The sequence below is a fragment of the Microcebus murinus genome, chromosome 14, assembly GCF_040939455.1.
Source record: "Microcebus murinus isolate Inina chromosome 14, M.murinus_Inina_mat1.0, whole genome shotgun sequence".
Lineage (NCBI taxonomy): Eukaryota > Metazoa > Chordata > Mammalia > Primates > Cheirogaleidae > Microcebus > Microcebus murinus.
The window spans coordinates 55,841,618-55,861,573 of record NC_134117.1 but is presented as its reverse complement, the minus strand read 5'-3'; the positions used below and the strand labels follow the sequence as shown (position 1 = coordinate 55,861,573).

Here is a 19,956-nt window from a genome sequence, read left to right as displayed (position 1 = left end):
TTCTGCCAGACCACGGACAGCTGGGGACTTCTGAGCTGGCCCGTTTGTGGGGGAGGGGAGGGCAGGGCGCCGCTATTTGAAGCAGTCTCCACGTGGTGGGGGGCTGGGGGCAGATTCCCAGGGAGAGGAGGACCAGTTACACGCTGGGCAAGGGTCCTTTGCCTCAGCATAACATGGAAACTGAGGCAGAAACCCAGTCAAACTGGACTAACAGGGCGTGGGTGCTGGAGGAGGGGAGGGGAATGACCAAGGAGGGCAGCAGGTCCAAGTCCCTTCCCGGGACTGCTGCCACCCTGTCAGGGGGGTTTCAGCATGCACGGCTCAGGGGCTGACGGGAGTAGGCACAAGGGAATCACGGGGCCCATTCCAGAGGCTGCACTGGCCCAGGGGACCGTCACTGCCTCCGTGACCGGCTCACAGCTCCTAAGCACGTCCCACGTGCCAGGGGCCTTGCCACCTTATCTGAATTGGTCTTGACAGTGACCCTCAGGTAGGCAGATGGACATTAGCATTCCCATTTTACAAGGGAGGAAACTGAGGCTCAGAGAGGTGAGGCGACTTGCTTAAGAAGACACTGATGAAGCTGAGATTCAGTGTCCAGCCAGCTGGCCCCAGAGTCCTGCCCAGGATGAGGGTGGGGAGGCGGAGAGGGAGTTCTCAGTGGGCACCGTGGTCCTGGGCTTACAAGGCAGGACTTGGACCCCAAATTGCCCCACTGTCTGTAGGAGCTGGGTGTAGGAGCCAACCTAGTGACCAGAGAGGGGGTGGGGGGGCTGAGAGGGTGGTACAAGGGATGCTTCTCGGCCCCCACCCCGAGTACTGGGGGTGGGAGGAAGGTCCCCTTCGCTTCCTGGACAAAGGGGAGGGGAGGATGGGAGGATTCCTGGAGGATGGGGTGGGGACAGTCTCAGTACAGGGCTCCAGGAGGCTGGGGGCAGGTGGGGACGAGAAGGAGGAGTGTCCAGGGAGAAAAGTCACAGGTGCCTGGCCTGGCTCACTCACACAGGACACAGTGGAGACAGAGCTGCCCCGACCCCGAGAAGACCCCGGGAACTTTCCAAGGACAGAGGTGGAGGGAGGGTTGTGGTCCCCCTGGGGGCCTGGGCCTGGGCTCTGGCTTCCACACAGGACTCCGGTAACCCCAGGGCTGCACCAGGTGGCTCTGGGCTACTGCGGGGAGGCTGGCAGGGGACAGGGCCCCAGGCAGAGCAGAGAGGGCTGAGGACAGGCCCGTGGCTGCCTGTCTAGGAGGGCCACAGAGCAGCAGGAAGCAGCAGAAGGCGGGGATTAGACCCTGGGCCTGCCCCTCGGGGCCAGAGGTGGGGAGTCTCGGGAGAGGGCAGGGAGGGGCTCCGCCCCCTTGCTACCTCTCTGAACTTCAGCTTCTCCATCTGTAAAGTGGAACTCATGGCTGTACCCACCTCGCAGGGTTGTTGCAAGGATCAGAAATGACGATGTGTGTCAGCCACTAGCCCTAGGGCTGTCACTTCAGGGGACTCGAGGGACGTTGGCTGTAACTCTCATGTACTTGTCTGTTCCGCCTTTACTAACCCAACCCCACGCCAGCCCACACCGGACACTGGAGACGCAGAGTGAGGCTCAGCAGTCCCTGTAGGGGAGGCAGCCAGGACGTTGGAGGGACAGGGGCACCCGCCCCACTCTGCCCTGGGGCACCTCCTTGGCCTGCTCACCTGTGATCTCATCTCCTGCCCCGGAGTGGAAACAGACACAAAAGCGGAGAACACAGAGCAGCAGATCCCAGGCGCCCGCCTGCGGCCCGTGTCCTGGATTGTTGGAAAGCAAAGCTCAGGTGTTGTCTCATTTCACCCATAAATACTCCGGAATCTAATAGACGGGGATATTTGTCACATGATCCCAGTGCCGTTACTGCCCCAAACAGCATATAAATTCTCTCCACTTTGCAGAACTCGAGGTCAGACTCTTGCTCACCGTGTTGGGCTGAGGGCGGGGGCGGGGGCGGGGGTCTCTTACCCACCTGGGGCTCTCAGCTCAGGGGAAGGACTCCTGGCCTGTGGGGAGGGATGGGGGGGAGTGCACCTTCCAGATGGGCGGGGAGCCCCGGCCTGCCCCAGGACTGCCGCCACACTCTGGCTGTGCCTGTGTGTGCTTGTGTGTGGGGCGTGTGAATATGTGTACGCTGGAGCGTGTGTGAGGGGGTGTGTGTGCGAACGTGTGAACAGGTGTGAGTACATGTGAGCATGTGCGAGTATAAGTGTGTGTTGGGCGGGGCAGGGGAGCAGGTGGCCTCTGACATCCGCACAGGCATCCAGCCTGGGGACAAATGGTGGGAGAAGTGTGGAGGCCCGAGGACAATCTGTTCCTGGCTCCTGGCTCTGGCCATGGCTCTGGAGGAACAGCCAGGACGCCTGACTCTGGCGAGGTGGTGAGCCCACCCAGCCCTTGCCCCCCGGCCATCTGGGCCCGCGTCCCTTCTCCCTGGTCGCAAGCCCTCTGGGCGGAAGCCAGCTCAGGGCTCCAGGCGTGGCCGGGAGGAAGCGCTGATAGGTGGCGGTTTGCTGAAGGACTGAACAGGGTGGTGACAGGATCAGAAACAGCAGACTGGAGGCCGCAGGGTGTAGGGAGGACCCCACTTGTGAGTCCGGGGCACAGGGCCCTCACCGGGCCTCAGCTTCTCCTCCTGCCATGTTGGCACGTTGTTCCCTGGCCTGGCTCCTGCCGGGACTGTTAGGAAGCCGGAAAGCCGGGAGAGACTTGGGCCTGTCGCCGGGCCTGGCGCCTGGTGTGAGGAACTTCACCACTGCAGCGGGGAGAGAGGGGCCGTCACTGTGCTGTGTGCGGGCACTGGCCAGGGGGCCACTGCAGCACTCGGAGAGTCCTGATTGCCCCCAGCTTACAGGAGGACACGAGGCTCCGTGCCACATCTTGTCTGGGTCACCTGGGGGCACCCCCGGCCTGGTCTCCCTTCTCCGTGTCTGGAGCAGGTGTGCCACCTTTGCAGCTGTCTCTGTCCCAGCCTTGCCTCTAATGCACCACACTGGGAGGTGAGAACTCCAAGTTCAAATCCTGGCTCTGCCACCTGCCTGCTGGGTGGCCTCAGGCAAGAACTTCCCTTCTGGGGGCCCCAGCTTCAGGCCAGAGCTGGGCTGTGCTCTCTGGGGGTCCCCTGACACCCCTTTCCCCAGGGGACTCTGCTCTCTCTTGGGTCCTCAGCAGCCCTGCCTGCAGACATGGGCACTGAGTCCAACCGGAAATCCTTCCTGTCCAGGGGAATTCCTGGCTTCCACGGCTGCCGGAGATGTCGAAATGCAGGCTGTGTTTGCCTTGGGTTTGTTTTCTTTCCACAGAAAACAAAACAAAACAAACACACGGGCGCTTGCACACTGACACACACAAAGTCCAGGGCGGATGGTGGAACAACCTTGAAGCCCCAGCCTGGGCACACAGATAGTGCCTCAGCGCCTACTGGGAGAGCAAATGAGCCCAGGGACCTGGGTTCGAGGCCCGCTCCCCTCTGACTCCCCTGTGAGATCTCTGGCAAAATGTTTCTGCCTGTGCCACAGACAAAGGGAGCAAGAGATGCGCATTCCCAGGACCCGGCTGGGTGCCAGGCGGCGGGCTGGGTCTTGTGTTCACTGGGCTGTTTTGCCAGCACCATGTCCCTGAGGGAGCTGGAGCTCAGAGAGGCAGGGATAGCTGCTCCACGTCACACAGCTGGAGGAGGCAGGGCTGGCCTCGCAGCAGCGCTCGGAGACACACTCGGGGCTCTGGTCCTCAGATCTGCCTGGGGACAGTGACAGCCCTTCCCAGGCTGCTGGAGAACTCGATGACTTGGCAGTGTGCCTGCCACAATGGAAGCTCTCACGGGGCCACTCTGGTGGGGGCAGGTCCCCTCTCTGCTCCCCTGCAGGGCTGGACTGGTTGGTGCTCACCTGTGTTCAGGCTGACTCAGGTCCCGCCTGCCATTTCCCACCTCCAGGACGAGGCTTGGTGGCTTCAGGGATTCACTCTGCACCCCAAATAGGACAACAGGTCCTGCTTCTGGACTCGGTGATCCCTGTTCCTGCCTGTCACCCCCTTGCCCCTCCGGGGCTGCAGCCTGGAGGCTCGGGCCGGCCCACAGACACATGCTCTGACCTACGCACTATTTGAAAATCCAGCGAACTAGTGGCCAGGTTTAAAACGTGAACAATTTCACGTAACATCTGGGATTTCCAGCTTTCGTCTCCCCTCTGCCCATCGCCATGCAGCGTTATTCTTAGTTTGCAACAAGCGGCTGGAGCGGGGGCTGGATGTCCCTCGGGGGGGCGGGACCCACTGCCCACCAGCCTCCCACTGCATCACCATCAGCCCCATGGGAACATGTGGGACCCTGCCCGAGCACAGCACTGAGCAACTTGGGATGCCCAATGGACTGACCTGGGGGCTGTAAACGTTCAAGGTCACTGGAGACCAATTCCTCGGCCTCTCTGGGATGGGATCAAGGCTTTGGTGTTTTGAAAGCCCCCGAAAGATTGAGAAAAACAAGAGCACTGATCCTGGGCGGAAGGGCTTTGGAGGCAGGTGGCTTTTGATGGCCTTGCTTCGCCATGGCTCCTGTCTGCGGCCTCAGCAAGAGCCCCTCCTCGTGACAGCCCAGCCCAGTCCTGGCCCTGCTCTCTCCCCCTGAACACTTCAGTGTGCTCACTGTGTGATGCCCTGTGTCTGGGACCCAAATCCTGAACGTGGCCAAGTGGGCCACGCGTGAGCAGCAGGGGTGAGGCCCAGGGCTGCCGTGCCAGGAAGATTCACTCCTATATATGGTTACCCGGGAGCCCCACCGTACAGCTCAAGAGTGACCTAATCTGCCGACAATCTCGCCCAGTCTGGGGCCCGACTCGGGGGCGGGGGGGGGGGGGCTTGCCCTTGAGAGAGCGTCCACTTGGGGGCTGAGGGGCCGGGAGGGGGCAAATACATAGCGTGGAGGCCGGGCAAGGACAGGACGGCCCAGACCCGTGGGAGCTGGAGGGCAGCCCCACGCCCCCCACCCATTCCCAGCCTCTGCAAAAACATCCAGCCTCCTCCTGACGCCCTGCACTCTGCGTAAACAAGGAAACCCGGGAGCCTCTCTTGCTTTTAAAAGTCCTTTTAATACAGCATAAAAAGGCTATATTGCTATAGGCAAGCCGTATACAGATTCTCCAGGAATAAGGCACACAACGGAATGCCATCCCGCGGGCGGCCCTTGGAGGAGCTGGAAGCTTCTTCCCGTCCCCTCCAAGCCGGGCCCACGGGTTCTGTTTGTCTTTTTAGCTGGACTCACACGTATTAACAGATACAGACACGGACAGGGTCACCACACGGGGCTGGAGGAGGTCTGACCGCGAGGTTGGCAGCTCCACTGTCCCCAGCCCCCGGGCGGTGGCGGGGGGATGGCTCGGCCACCTTGCTGACGGCCAGAACACCCCACACTTCAGGGTTAGTTGTTGCACTGGGCTTCCATGTAGTGAGGTTGGATTAAATATTCGTTTAGAGTAGACTCGAGTCTATTAGATGTTGGAGGGCTCTGGTTGACATATCCAAGTTCAAGGAGCGTGGCCCCAAGGCCTGGTTGAGATGGCAAAGCTCCAACAGGGGCATGGAGAAGTCTGTCCCCTGCCTTCTCTTCCCTCCTGTGGCCCCCCACCAGGCCAAGGGGCTGGCAGAGCGCAGACGGGCTGGCGAGTCCAGTGCATCCTCTCCCCCTTGCCCACTCCCTGCCCCGCTACAAAATTAATAAAACCATAATAACAAGATAATAAAAAGAAGGTGCGAGAGAATGGGTTATATTGCTATGTCTGTTATCCTCCGCAGAAGAGGCACCATTCCCTTTTTCGCTATGTAGCTAATAATAGCTTCCCTTTCAAAAGGCAATACTTTCCAAAATACACATACTTATAAATACAGGATGAGAACATAATTAATAAGTCTAAACACTTGAATAATAGGCTGGCTACTTAATACTGATATTTTCATCCAAGGAAAATAACACAGAATAACAACAATATGGCTTAAAGAATTGCAAAGATTTGTTTTTCTCATCAGAATTATGTACCAACTTCATATAATATCTATGTAGACAATATTTCCTTCTTAATGTAGTTCAGTTGCATACTTTTTACAGACCAAAGCATAGTAAAAAACAAACAAAAAAACAATCAAAACCCAATAACAGGAAAGAGAGAAAAGTTCTCACCATAAATATTTTCTCGCAGCTCAACCAGAAGGTTTGCAAAAATACTTCCAGAAATCTTTGTTTGATATTCTGTTGCCCTCCTGAAAGTTCTGAAGTTAAAAAAAAAATGCCTCCCTTTTTGTTTGTTTGTTTTTTTAATCTCAAAAATCAAGCAATTATATTTTTCTTTTCTTTTTCTTTTTTTTAAAAAAAGGCCCTCAAATATATACAGACAAAAATCACTGTGAAGATATTTTGGGAGAAGCTACCAAATTCAGTGTTGTGAGAAAAGTTGGTAACCATGCAGAAATTTTAACATCTATGATTTTTTTTTTCAAAATACACACACATAGTATTTTTTTTTAAAAAAGGAATTCTGTGTCAAGTATAACTCAAAATAAATACAAATTCACATGTAGAACTATCGAATACTTCATATGGGGTAAACACCATGATCTCCCAACTAGATCACTAGATCTACTAACTGCAAGCGATTGTCCCTTTTGAACATACTAAAACCACACACTTTCTTGTCCCCTGGGCACACAGGCCCTCTGAGCACCCAGCCTGGACAGCAGTGGCTTTGCTAACCACAGACAGCTCCCAAATTCAGCCAGAACAAGGCCAGGGGTTGGGGCGGCAGCACTGTGGGAGGGTGGTCTCAGGAGAGTGGGCACAGTCCCCAAGGTGGCCGACTATGCAAGGTGGGAAGGCAGTGGCTACCTGCTGGCCAGGCCCATTGGAAAGGTCACGTGGGAATGACGCCCAACCTCCTGCTGGCCCAAGTGTGGAAGGCCCTGGCTTCCCTCGGTCTGGAGCCTGGGTTCTTTTTAGGGTGTGAGCGTCCCCCAACTTTGCAGCCCAGGGGACAGGCTCCAGGCAGCCTTGGGCCAAGGCATCTGGGTGGGGCCAGGTCCCTGGAAGGGCTGGGGCAAGCACACTGCTCAGCACTGTGAACACTCTCTTTAGAAACGCGGTAAGATGACTGTCAGTGACAGCTTCTGTTCAGTGTGGAAGCCTTGCTCCCCTGGCCACCCTGGGAGGAGCAGCCGGCCCGGGGAGTCCTCAGGGGCGGTCTCCAGTGTGGCAAGGGTGGTAGCCTGCTGCCCCGCCTAGAGCAAATATACCTTTTTTAAGTGCTCAGAGGGTATGCGGCCCCCAAGTCTACCCTGCAGCCCCCCGGCTGCAAATGCACTCACTCCATCTTTTCAACTCTCTCCCTGGACCCCTGGTTAACACTTCACGTAACTCCTCAGCTGTACAAAGCATCTTCATTTGAAAACAAAAGGCCACTGGGCACCAGGTGGGTGCCCTTGAGCCACGGTAAACACTGAATTTCAGGCCTATATTGCGGTCTGATTTTTTTTTTCTTTCCCCCAGAGAGGCATAATGTTGGGGCAAAATCAAGCGACCCAGTCCTGGCAGCGGGTTCTCTCCACCCCTGGGAGCAAGGCAGGAGCTGTGACAACAGAAGGGGCTTCTCATCTGGGGGAGGGAGAGGAGCGCGTGCTCCTGCCTGCCAGCCAGGACGGTGGCTCGCCGACCATGCCGTGTGCCAAGAGGCCTCTCTGCTCCCGTGGGAGGTAGGAAATCACTGTCCCCATCTTACAAATGAGAGGTGCTGTCGCTTGTCCCAGGGTCCCATGTGAGGGGCTGGGGCCTAGGTGAGGAGGAGGGGGCATCCTTTTCCATTTCTGTAGGGGTGGGGGATGACAAGAGCTGGGGCTGCAGAGAGTGGGGGTAGGATGTGGCATCCCTCAGCCTGACTTCCTAAGTGACCGATCGAGGGGTCATGCTGTGACACCTTGTAGCTGGGAGGTTTCTCCCTCCATCCTGGGGGAAGCTCCCCAAACAGAGCTCTCTGCTCCGGGAGATGGCACGAGCCACCGTAGAGTCCCAGAACATCAGGACTAGTGTCCTGTTCTCACTTAACTAATGGGGAAACTGAGGCCCGGAGATGAGAAGTCTTTGCCCAAGGTGACCCAGTGCGTCGGTAGCTGGGCCAGGAGTTGAGCCAAGGTCTCCAGAACACCGGGCCTGTGTCCTTCCTGCCAGAGTGGCTTCCACGCTGGGCCCTACAACCTTGATCAGGTTGTGGACCCCCAGTGTGGGTGGGAGGCGGGGGTGGGGTGGGCAGGGAAGGGCCTGGCAAACCCAAGTCAGTGGGACGAGTGTCTGGTGGGGGTCGTGGGAGGGAGGTGCCGCCAGTGTTCCTGGGACACATCTTGGAGCGCTGTCCAACGTCCAGCGCCTCCCCTGCCCTGACCCCCCTGTCTGGGTCCACGGGGGTGGGGTGGGGTGCAGCACCCAGGTGCAATGCCAGTGACATCAGAGGCAGTCAGGGTGTGGGGCTTGGCGAGGGTAGGGGACAGAGAGGCCCCTCCCCAACAGCTGCTAGGAGAGATGGCCGCTTGCCACGATTGCTGACTTAAACAGGACAGAACCACGGGGGTTTCTGAGAGTGGCTTTGCACACAGGGCAGGCCGGAAGGCACAGCGTGGGAGGAGGGGCCTGGCTGGTCTCGGGGAGAGGGTCCCCTGCAGGCTTCGGGATTCACAGTAAATTTAGTGCACTTGTGGCCAATACAAGGCTGCTCACCCCAAAGGGACTCTCAGGGGAGAGCCTGCGGGGGGCACCCAGGGCTTTGTGGGATCCTGGGTGCTGGCCTCTGCTCGCCTGTGCCCCTTCCCAGAGCCCCCAGGCCCACCTGCAAAGAGCCCCGGAGACCCTGCCTTCTCTGGCCCGTGGGGCAGCAATGTCAGTAACACTGTTTGTCAACACGCGTGAGACAAGGACCGTAAGACCCCCCTGCCCAGCCCTCCGGCCTGCGAGGACACCCCACGCACAGGGGCACAGGGGCACAGGGGGACACGTGCCCCTCAGAGCAGCACGGGGAGGCGGTGTCTCCTCGGGCTGGCAGGAGGGGCGCGGGCGGGGCGGGCGGGCAGGCGGCCAGTCACTGCACGCGGCGGCAGTAGTAGCCCAGGACCTTGCACTTCTCACACAGGTGCTGCGGGTGCTCCTTGCTCTGGTCGGACACGTCCAGGCCGTCGGGCTTCTCCAGGGGTCTCTGCAGAGAGAAAGAGGAAGGGGGCGCGAGGCGGGTGGAGAGAAAGAGACACACAGAGACAGAAGAGCGGGGGCCCAGACAGAGCAACAGAGACACACGTCCACACGAGACAGAGAGAGACAGAGAGCGGGAGAGCACTTGTGGTCAGAGGTCGCCTTGGCCGGGGCGCCCAGGGCCCTCCTGCTCTTGCCCATGTGCAGGCGTCTGTGTCCCGGCAGCACTGGCTGAGGCCCTGGGCTGGGGACAGAGCTACGGAAGGGAGTCCTGGCCCAGAGCCCTCGGCCCCAGTACTCTCGCAGCGGCCACCACCCGAAGCTCACACAAGTCCGGGATAGAGGCAGGACACGGGCACAGGGTGTCCAGACGAGGACACTGAGGCCCAGAGCACAGCAGACCCTGATTCCCGCCATCCAGGGCTTCTGGCCACGTGTCACTCTCCTGCCTGCTCGTGCAGCCTCAGGATTCAAGGGACGCTCAACCTGGGCACAGCCACAGCGCTTTGGCATGTGGTGAGCGAGCCACTAGCTCTGTGAGGTCAGCAGTGGGGGTTTAAGGGACCCCACGTCCCAGGGCCCAGCACCTGCCTACATGACTGGAACCTCAGTTTTCGGACAGGGAAACTGAGGCCCAGAGAAGGAAGGTGACTGGCCGGGCCTATGATGGCACTCACTCACTGTGTGGCCTTAGGGAGCCTCAGTTTCCGCATCGGTTAAGTGGGCCATTCACAGCACCTCCCACGCAAGGACTGGAGGCCCGGAGGGACAGAGGGACGTCCAGATGTCTGTGACCCGGACAGTGAGGGGGTGGGATGAGCACTTTCCTGCTGGGCAGGGGTCTTCCCTCTCCCTGTTTCCCTCATTTCCTGGCTCTCGAAAGCCAGCAGAGGCTTGTTTCCCTGCAGGATTTATGGCGGCCATGAGGAACACCTCCTGCGCAGACGGCTTCTTGGCCGGCTCACAGAGACGTTGCTTTCTCTCCCGCCGCAGCCCCTGCCTGCAGAAGGTCCCCTGCACAGGCTGTGTGGGGGTGGGGGGGACTCAAAGGAAGGTGGTCCGGGCCAGCTGGGAGCCACATGCTGAGGAAAGGGCGGCAGGAACAACAGCTGGGGTGGGGAGAGGGGACCGTGGAGGCAGACCCCAAACCAGGACGGCCGGGTGGGCTGCTGAGGGTGAGCGCAGTCCTGGCCCCAAGCAGACTCTCAGAGCAGTCTAGGGAAGAGTCAGAAGGTTCTAGAAGGCAAGGAGGCGGGGGACTGTGGCTAGGCAGGGTTCTGATCCAGGGGTCATAAAACCCATTCCTGTGCCCAGCCTTCAAGCCACAAAGCAAAGGCCTGGCTTGTCCTTTGTGGACAGGTGACCAAGGGTAGGCACCTCAGGGGTTTTCAGATGACTGGCCCCCTCGTCTGGCCTTTACCCTGGCCAGGAGAGAGAGAGTTTGACTTCGTGCCAGACCTGGGCTCTGCTGCTTCCCACGAGCTGTGTGACCATGGGCAGCCACCTGCCCCCTCTGATCCATCTGTGGAAGAGTATGCTGGTAACACTTTTCTCGTGGGGTTGTTCTTAACAGACACAGCCTGTTCTCTAGGGCACAGCCTATGGAAGCTTCGAATATTGTTTATTCTCACTAATGGGAGGGGGCACCTGCTGGGAGAGGTCACTCAAAATTGGAGCCAGGGCCGGGCGCGGTGGCTCACGCCTGTAATCCTAGCACTTTGGGAGGCCGAGCCGGGCGGATCGCTCAAGGTCAGGAGTTCGAAACCAGCCTGAGCGAGACCCCGTCTCTACCAAACATAAAAAGAAATTAATTGACCAACTAAAAATATATATACAAAAAATTAGCCGGGCATGGTGGTGCATGCCTGTAGTCCCAGCTACTCGGGAGGCTGAGGCAGTAGGATCGCTGAGCCCAGGAGATTGAGGTTGCTGTGAGCCAGGCTGACGCCACGGCACTCACTCTAGCCTAGGCAATAAAGTGAGACTCTGTCTCAAAAAAAAAAAAAAAAAAAAAATTGGAGCCAGGATCCCAAGGTGAAAGGGCCTAGGGAGGTCACAGCCCCTGCTCTCCCAGACATGCCATGGAGACCTGCAGCAGCCTCCCTCCACCCTGGGCTTGCATGCCCCTGGGGCCTGGGGAGCTCAGTCCACTGTTTGCACTGTAAGAAGGCTCCCTGCTAGAGATGGAACTGGGTCCCTGCACCCTCATCAGAGATATCCCAGCCACATGGGGGCCACACAGACTCTCTGCTTGGCTCCCAAAGGACAGTCTTAACAGAGTTGTCCTGCAGTCTCCCCTGCACCAGACCAAACCCAACCTGGTTTCCAGCCTCCTGCCTTTCCCTCATGCATGCCCCTGCTGGCCAGGCCCCTCCTGGACCCAGCCTTCCGGGAGGGGCTGGGGAAGCCAGAGTAAGCAGCGCTCACTTCCCAGGGCTTATTCTTTATGTGGCAAAGCACTGCCACCTAACCTCCTGACCTCCCTGTGAGTGGCACATCACTGTCCACCTTACAGACAGGAAACGGAGGCTCCCAGACATTAAGGGTCTTGCCCCAGGGCCTGCAGCCAGCAAGTGGCTGGTGCATGGTCCTGGCCACACCTGCTGTCCCCAGTCCCCATGCTGTGGGGGCACGCTCCCTGCTGCCTAGCAGCTGGCCCCACTGGCTGCGCTGTACTGAGGCTCAGGGCCCCTTAGGGCCAGTGCCCGCCCCAGATTGCACTCGATGGCTCCCAGCCTGTCCTGGTCCCTGGCTTTCCGTGTTGGGGGCGGGGTGCTTCTCTCCCAAGCCCACCCCTCTCTCCCCTGAGAGTCCGCCAGCGCCTGCTCGGCCGCTCCCTCCCTGATGGGGCGTCTGCCTTCCGGGCAGGGCTGAGGGCAGAGCTTCCAGGGAGCCTTTGGGGATCATCTTCAGTGTGTCCTGACTATTCTGGAAGATTCTCCTGCTGATGTCTTCTGTAATGTCTCCATAAGACACGGTATTACCGCAGTCAGACAGACAGAGCTTTGCACGCCAGCTCTGCCACCTCACAGCCGAAGTCTGTTGGGCAAGATCTTTCTCCTCTAGAACCTCAACTTGCCCTCTGTAACCTAGTTGGGAGGTTAATATTCGCTATTTTTTTTTTTTTTCTGAGACAGAGTCTTGCTCTGTTGCCCAGGCTAGAGTGTAATGGCGTCATCATAGCTCATTGCAACCTCCAATTCCTGGATTCAGGTGATCCTCCTGCCTCACCCTTCTGAATAACTGGGACAACAGGTGTGTGCCCTGACACCTGGCTGATTTTTCTATTTTTAGTAGAGATAGGGTCTCGCTCTTGTTCAGGCTGGTATCAAACTCCGGAGCTCAAGCAATCTGCCCACCTCAGCCTTCCAGAGTGCTAGGATTACAGGCGTGAGCCACCCTGCACAGCCTAATATGCTCTATTTTTTCCTAGTTTTTTTTTTGTTTCTGTGTGTGTGGTAGAGAGAGAAGTAAATAAGATGACTGTCTTAATGCTATTTATAGCCCAAAGAGCTCTGCAAGATTTAACAATTGCAGTGTGACTCTTAGCAAGTCACTTAAGTTCTCTGTGCCTCAATTTTCTTCTCTATACAATGGGGCTAGTAAGAGTACCTACTTGATATGGTTGCTGTAAAGAGTGAAAAGTTAACATACACAAGTGGTTAGAATAGTGCCTGGTACATAGAGAGCGCTCGAAGCATTGGCCAGCACTAATATCATGAATTATTACTATTATTACGTAGGGTTAGGGGCAGGCTGCGGGCAGGGGGACCAGCCACGTCCCTGTGGAAACACTGTTGCCACGTCCTCACCAGGCCCCCTCCTCGAGTGCCCGCTCCCCGGCCATGACCCTCCCGGACTTCCCGGTGGGACCCGGCCCCACTGCTCAGCCCTGCTCAGCCTGCCCTGGGTGGGGGGCTTGGGGAGCTGTCACGGAGGGAAAACACACAGCAGCTGGGACTGATTGCCACCAGGGGCCGCCCCCACCCCCTGCAGCAAGGCAAAGCCCATTAGTGTTTTCTTCTCGGGGAGGACAGGGCTGGCAGGGGGGAGGCGCAGCTGGAGCCTGACGGGAAACAGATGTGGCAGGGGCGGGAGCCGTGGGGAAAGGAGGGCTCTCAGGAGAAGGATGCGGTGCAGGTCAGAGCTCGGGGGCAGGAGAAATAATCCAGCCCCTCTCCACTGCGGGGCGCCCAGGGGAGGGGCCGGGGAGCACCCCTCCCCCCTCAGATCTTCAAAGGCTCCCGACTGCTCAGGGACCACCCACGCCCCTCCCCAGCTTGCAAGCCCAGCAGAGGAGACTGGGTGGTGAGAGACCTGGCTGGCACAACCCCTTGATGCCAGCTGGTTGGGTCACCTGCTCAAGTCCAAAGTACCCAGGGGCCTCAGTGTCCCCGATGCACAATGCACATCGTAGGTGCTCAACACACATCAGCTGAACAATTGGGAGAGGAGAAGAGCAGAGCCAGGTGCTCTGGAAAGATCCTCCAGTGGGGCCCTTAGAGACCCCAACCCTGAGTATGGGGATGGGGGATGGGGGATGGGGTGGGCCTAAGCTTGGCAGGATGGAAACCACAGAGCAGGTGCGGCCACTGCCAGCCTGGGGATGTCGGCACAAGCCTGGAATGGCTTCATGGGAGGGACACGGTGAGGAGTCCTGCCCTAGCCAGATGCTAGGACAATATGGGGGCAGAGGGCCAGGAGGCTGGACCCCGTGCCCACAGGCCTTGGGTGCACGGGCTGGGCCCGCTTCTCTGCTTAAGTCACAGAGGCAGCAAGAGTCCTAAGAACTGAGCCCCCAAGATTGTCAGCACTGACCCAAGCAGTCCCCAGAAGTGTGAGGCCCTGCAGAAAACGGGCTGTTCCCAACTCCTCTCCCCTGCCAGCCACTGTGGCCTGCTCCCCCTCTTGCCCTCCTGCCTGCCTGGCCACTCATCTGCCCCCTTCCGGTTCCACACTACCCTCCAGCCCCACTCAGTCACTCTGCATGAATCCAATTTCTCTACTGACCTGGGGTAATTCACTTACACCCCCGTGCCTCAGTTTCCTTTTCTGTAAAATAGGGAAGCCACAGAGCTGACCTCGTGGGGTGGCTGAGAGAATGACAGGCACAAAGCCTTAGAGGAGTGCCTGGGAGCACGGCCGAGCACATTGCCGCAGCGCGCCCAGGTCACAGGTGGCCGGGCTGGGGCACACACCCAGGCTTGGCTGGCCTCGGGGCCAGGCTCCCAACAGTCCGGTAGACTCTCTCCCAACACGGGTGCAAGTTCAACTCAGAGGTCGCAAGTCCCACCTGGGGGCCTGGGGAGCACCGTGTGGCTTGTCGGGGCTGTGATTTCCGCACCTGTGAAATGGGATAAGGTCCCCCAGGCGTGAGGGGGGACACACACACGGAGCTTATGCAGGGGGCTCAGCAAAGGCACCTGGCAGGTGGTGACCCAGCACACCCCCAAAGGCCCCCTACCCTCACTCCTCAGTTCCCCGACGACCTCATAGGCAGTGACCACCTGCTCCGCCACATCTGGACTTGGTCTTCTTCAGACACCGCCCAGCTCTGCCCCACCTCCTCTCCTTCCAACCCACCCGTCCCGGCTCGTCCCCCCCTCTATGGGGTCCCTCAGCCAACCTGCCCTACCACCGAGCTGACACCCAGGGTGACACACATGATCCCCACACACTTTTACAGGTATGCCAACTCCCAACACCTTCCCTCTGGAACACTCTCCCGGCAAGCCTCTGCCCCAGGACCCTCCCGCTCACCGGGTGTGGCCCGCACCTGCCCGGTGAGCAGCGCTCGGGAAAGTCACAGCACTGGGTTGACATCTTTGATGGCATTAGGGCCGCAAACCTCCCAGGCCCGGCACGTGTGGGCAGCCCCGCACAGCCTCGCTGGTGGTCTGCTTCCTTGCTGACCCTGCCTCAAGCTCACCGCAGCCCTACTGGTTTCTCTACCTGAGAACTCTCCCTCCCATTTCACCAAGAAAGCAGAAGCCCTGGATATGAGCTTCTCTGCACCGTCAAACCCACAAACCTCCCTGATTATCCCCCTCCCTCCTGTGCCCAGGGAAAGTAATTGCCCCTTTTGTCCCTGCACGTCACGCTTCTGCTTCCTTCTGGGCCATTCTCATCAGCCTGCACTGTGCTCCGGGCTCTGCCCAGGCCTCCTGCCCTGCCCCGGCCACTGCGGTGATCCTGTCCACACCCAACCCCCCTCGAGACAGCAGACAGTGAGGCATTCCCTCTGCACCCAAACAAGGTCCCCGTCACTGCCCCACAGACGCCGCCCCGGCCAACACGTCAGCCGTCGATGGACATCTCCACTCTGACCTGACCTGCCGGGCACCAGCTTCTTTTTTTTATTTTATATTTTTCTTCTTTTTTTTTTTATTGAGTAATACTCCATTGTACTTTTTTATTTTATTTTATATTTTTCTTCTTTTTTTTTTAGGGCACCAGCTTCTGTGCTTCCCCAGCCTTGCTGTAGTTCAGCAAGTTCCTCGCGTAAAAGTGATGCTCCCCAAAGTCCGAGGACCATCGCTTTACGGCTAAGTCTCCGGGACACGTCTCTGTGGTCATTATACCCAACACCTTGGCACCAACCACCAACCCACGCTCGCATGGCGCTCCCCGCGCCAGCCCGCCTTCCAGGGCCCCACACTCCCTGTGTCTCCCAGAACGACCACTGAATGCTTGGTCTGGGGAATCCTTTCTTGGTCCACCCTCTTTCTGCAGGAAATTACGCCCATTCCCTGAATACCTTTAGGTCAATGATACTCAATCATGTGTGCACACCCTGCCTTCTCCTGTGAGCTTCAGAATAACACGTCCACTGCCTTCTTGACATCTTTGACTGGATTTTTACTAGTGTCTCAAATGTCACATGTGTATCTGAGGCTTCTATCTCCAATGCCTGTGTCCCATCAGCCACACCTCCAGCCCCTGCTGCCCAGCTCAGGGACAGCCACCTCTATCCGCTTAGGTGCTTCAGCCTGCAGGGGGACTATTCTCCCAGATCCCCGCCCTTGTCTCGCCCCCCACCACCATCTGGAGGCCCCTGGTGTTGGACCAGCTCCAGAGCCACCTCCTGAGTTCAGCCCTCTCCCCGTTTGCATGGGGACTATGCTAATGGCTCTCCCCCTCTAGAGATGTCCAGACTCATCTCTGCACACAACCAGAGGAACCAAGATGAGGCTGAATGCCCTGCTGCTCCTTGGCCCCTCGAGTGGCCCCCCAGTCTCTGGCGATCGCCCGTGCGGCTCCCCATCTCATTCCTCTGGCAACACTCTACTGGTTGGTGGCCTTGAGCACCCCGATTCCTTACAGCTTCAGGGCATTTGCACTGCTGTGCCCTCTTCCTGGGATGGCCGGCCCCCTACTTGTGATGGGGGACCTAGCTCCCCACCCACACAGGTCCCCGAGTCAATGTCAGCCGCTCTGAGTGGCTTTCCCTGTAGCCTGCCTCAGTGGGCACGTCCTAGGACGAGGTGTCTCAGCCCTGTCCGTGTGCACTGCGCCTGGTGCACGGCGCCCCCCGCCCCGTACACGCGTGGGCTAGACGAGTAGAGGAATGAAATGCACGCTTTCTGCAGCTTCCTGCTGCCACCATGTCCCTGTTTGTCTCACAACAGGCACCCCCCCTCCCCATTAGCTTAAAAGTCCCCCTGGTCTCAGGCTCTTGGTGTAGTCGCCCCCCTATCCTCCCTCCCTTGCTCAGGAGGTGGGCTCCCTCCCTCTCCCCCATTTCAGACCAGAAGGGGAGAAAGACCAACTTGGAGAGAGAACTGTGGCCTCGTGCTTATCGCATGAGGGGTACACTGAGGCCCGACAAGGGAACAGCCACCCTCCTGCGGTCCGTCAGAGAAGACCCCCCACCCCCGGCTCACCTGTTTGTGCGGGTACACGTTGATGTGGCATTTGATGCACTCCTGCCCCATGTTGGCCCAGGAGTTCCCGCTCATCCACTTTCTCTTGCACTTGGGGCACTTGTACTCGCCAAAGCAGCGCTTCTTGCCCTGGTACGGAGTCAGACCCTCGCCTTTGGGGCGTGCCTGGAGGACAGGAAGCAAGCACAGAAGATTGGGGTCTGGAGTCCAAGAAGATGCCCCCATGGAGTAGCCTTGCCCTCTGCCTTCAGTCCTCATGTCCTGTGTCTCTGTGCGTGGGCACCTTTTGTTCCAGTCCAGGGTCACCCCCAGAGCTACATAGGAATCCTAATACAAGGAGACCTGCACAGGGGACTGAGAATAGAGGAGGTGGTGGGTGGCATTCATCTCTTTTAGATTCAAGGAGTGAAGTACTCAATGGTGGCTGGGAGTTTCTTCCTATTTTTTTTTTGGTAGAGATGGGGTCTTATTATGTTGTCCAGTCTGGTCTCGAACTCCTGATCTCAATCGATCCTTCCACCTCAGCCTCGCAAGTAAGCCTATTTGGATTACAGGTATGAACCACCACACTCAGCTAGGAGTTGCTTCTTTAACTCAGATGTTACAAAGGGGCAGTTGGCAGTGGCATGGACCCGCACACAGGTGCTCTTTGGCCCACGCAGCAGTGTGGTTTAAATGGTTATTGGAGAGGCAGCCCAGGCACAGAAACTGGTGTGCAATGAAAATGAGTCTTCCCCCATACCCAGCCACCGACTGCTCTACCAGTAGGCAATCTATGTCCTTCATACCACCCTAAAGGCGGGCTCCCCATTTACAAATGCATAAAACATATACATTTGTACATACATTCTTTCCTTTCTCTTATGCAAATGGAAACAGACTCTACATCTGGTTCTACATCTTCCGTTTTTTGTGCACCATTAATTTTTAAAGATAAGATTGAATTGCCACAGCCCCGCCCCCACATACTGCAGGTATACCAACCTAACATTCCATACCTTCATGAAAGAGATTTCATTATTGCCAATCTAAAAGGCAGAAAATCTTCTCAGAGTAGCTTTGACTTGTATGTTTTTTATCATGAACAAGAGAAAATTTTCCATGCATTCGAGAACCATTTATGTCTCCTTTGTGAATGGTTTGTTCACATCCTTTGTAATTCTTTTTTCCTGAGGTGTTTCATATTTTTTCTTGTTGATTTGTAACTGTACTTTATATATTGAAGAAACTAGCTGTTTCCTGCCCAGCGTTTTTTTAAACAGCTTTATTGAGATATGATTCATATATCCTACATTTCACCCATGAAGTGGACAATTCAATGGTTTTTAGTATATTCACTGTTGTACAACCATCACCACAATGTAATTTTAGAATACACTTGTCACCCCCAAAAAGTAGCCCTGTGCCCATTAATAGTCACTCCCCATCCTATCCCACCTCCTCACCCCACCCAGTTCTTAGCTGCCATTAATCTACTTTCTGTCTCTATGGATTCCCCTATTCTAGATATTTCCATAAGTAGAAACAGTCAATGTTTGTCCCTTTGTGTCTGGCTTCCTTCACTCGGTGCAATGTTTTCAAGTTCATTCCTGTTATAGCATGTGTCGACACACCATTCTTTTTTATTGCCCAAATAATATTCCACTGCATGGACAGGCCATGTTTCATTTACTCATTCATCAGATGATAGACATTTGGCTTGTTTCTAATTTTCGGCTATTATGAATAAAGCTGCTGTGAACTTCATACACAAGGTGCAGAGAGTTTTAAAAGTTGGATGAGTTACCGTGATATCTGAAAATGGGAAATGGAGAACATGACCACCCTGGGCCAGAATTCCCGCTGGCTGAAGGTTGAGGAGTGGCTGACCCATCAGTGACTGCACACACACCCTGCATGCCACCTCTGTTCCCACCAGCTGCTCTGTGCATTCATGTCACCCACACGGCCCTCGAAGGCTTTGAGTTTGACACAGGCTTAAACACAGGCTCTCCATGGTGACTATTCAAAGTGTGGACCCCAGACCGGGAGGGACGGCATCACCTGGAGCTTGTTAGAAATGTGGGATGTCAGGCCCCACCTTAGAGCGACTGAACCACAATCTGAATTTATCATGAGCCCCAGGGAATTCCTATGCCATTAAGTTTAAGAAGCACTGGGCTGGCACTGCACTGGGGCTCATGCCTATAATGCTAGCACTCTGGGAGGCCGAGGCAGGAGAATCATTTGAGGCCAAAAGTTCGAGACCAACCTGAGCAACAGCGAGACCCCGTCTCTACAAAAAGTACAAAAAAATTGGCTGGGCATGGTGGCGCATGCCTGTAGTCCCAGTTACTCAGAGGCTGAGGCAGGAGGATCGCTTGAGTCCAGGAGTTTGAGGTTGCTGTGAGCTAGGCTGATGCCATGGCACTCTAGCTGGGCAACAGAGTGAGATTCTGTCTCAAAAAAAAAGAGGAAGCCCTAAGCTATGAGATGATCTGTTTCCATGGTAACGTTTCCCTAGTGCCCATTTATGAAGTAGTACATAAGTGTTAAGAGCACAGACTCTGGATCCAAATCCTCTGTGATCTTGGGCAAGTTACTTCACAAGGATACTGACAGTAACTACCATATAAGACTGTTCTGAGGATTGAATGAGATGATATATCAGAACACTGCCTGGCACACGGAAGGCAAAACAGTAGTAGTAGTATTATTTATTAATATAGAACAACAGCGGTATCTAAAATAATAACTTCTTCCTTCAATAATCAGGTCTCTTTTCCCCAGGAGCCATTACTACCACTTGGTGACAGCCTACTAGAATTTCAGGCAAAATGCTAAGAAGGGACAGACGTG

General features: G+C 56.6%; 1 protein-coding gene across 1 annotated transcript in view; it reads right to left on the bottom strand.

The window, feature by feature from the left end:
- Window positions 1-5,088: 5,088 nt before the first annotated feature.
- The window catches only part of ZCCHC24 (zinc finger CCHC-type containing 24), a 62,652-nt gene continuing 47,784 nt past the window's right edge, over window positions 5,089-19,956 (bottom strand). The window contains exons 3-4 of the mRNA XM_012762473.2: window positions 17,119-17,283; window positions 5,089-9,242 (exon numbers count right to left, since the gene is read on the bottom strand). Of these exons, the coding sequence (XP_012617927.1) occupies window positions 9,129-9,242; window positions 17,119-17,283 (279 nt within the window). The 3' untranslated portion in view covers window positions 5,089-9,128. The remainder of the gene's footprint in view (window positions 9,243-17,118; window positions 17,284-19,956) is intronic.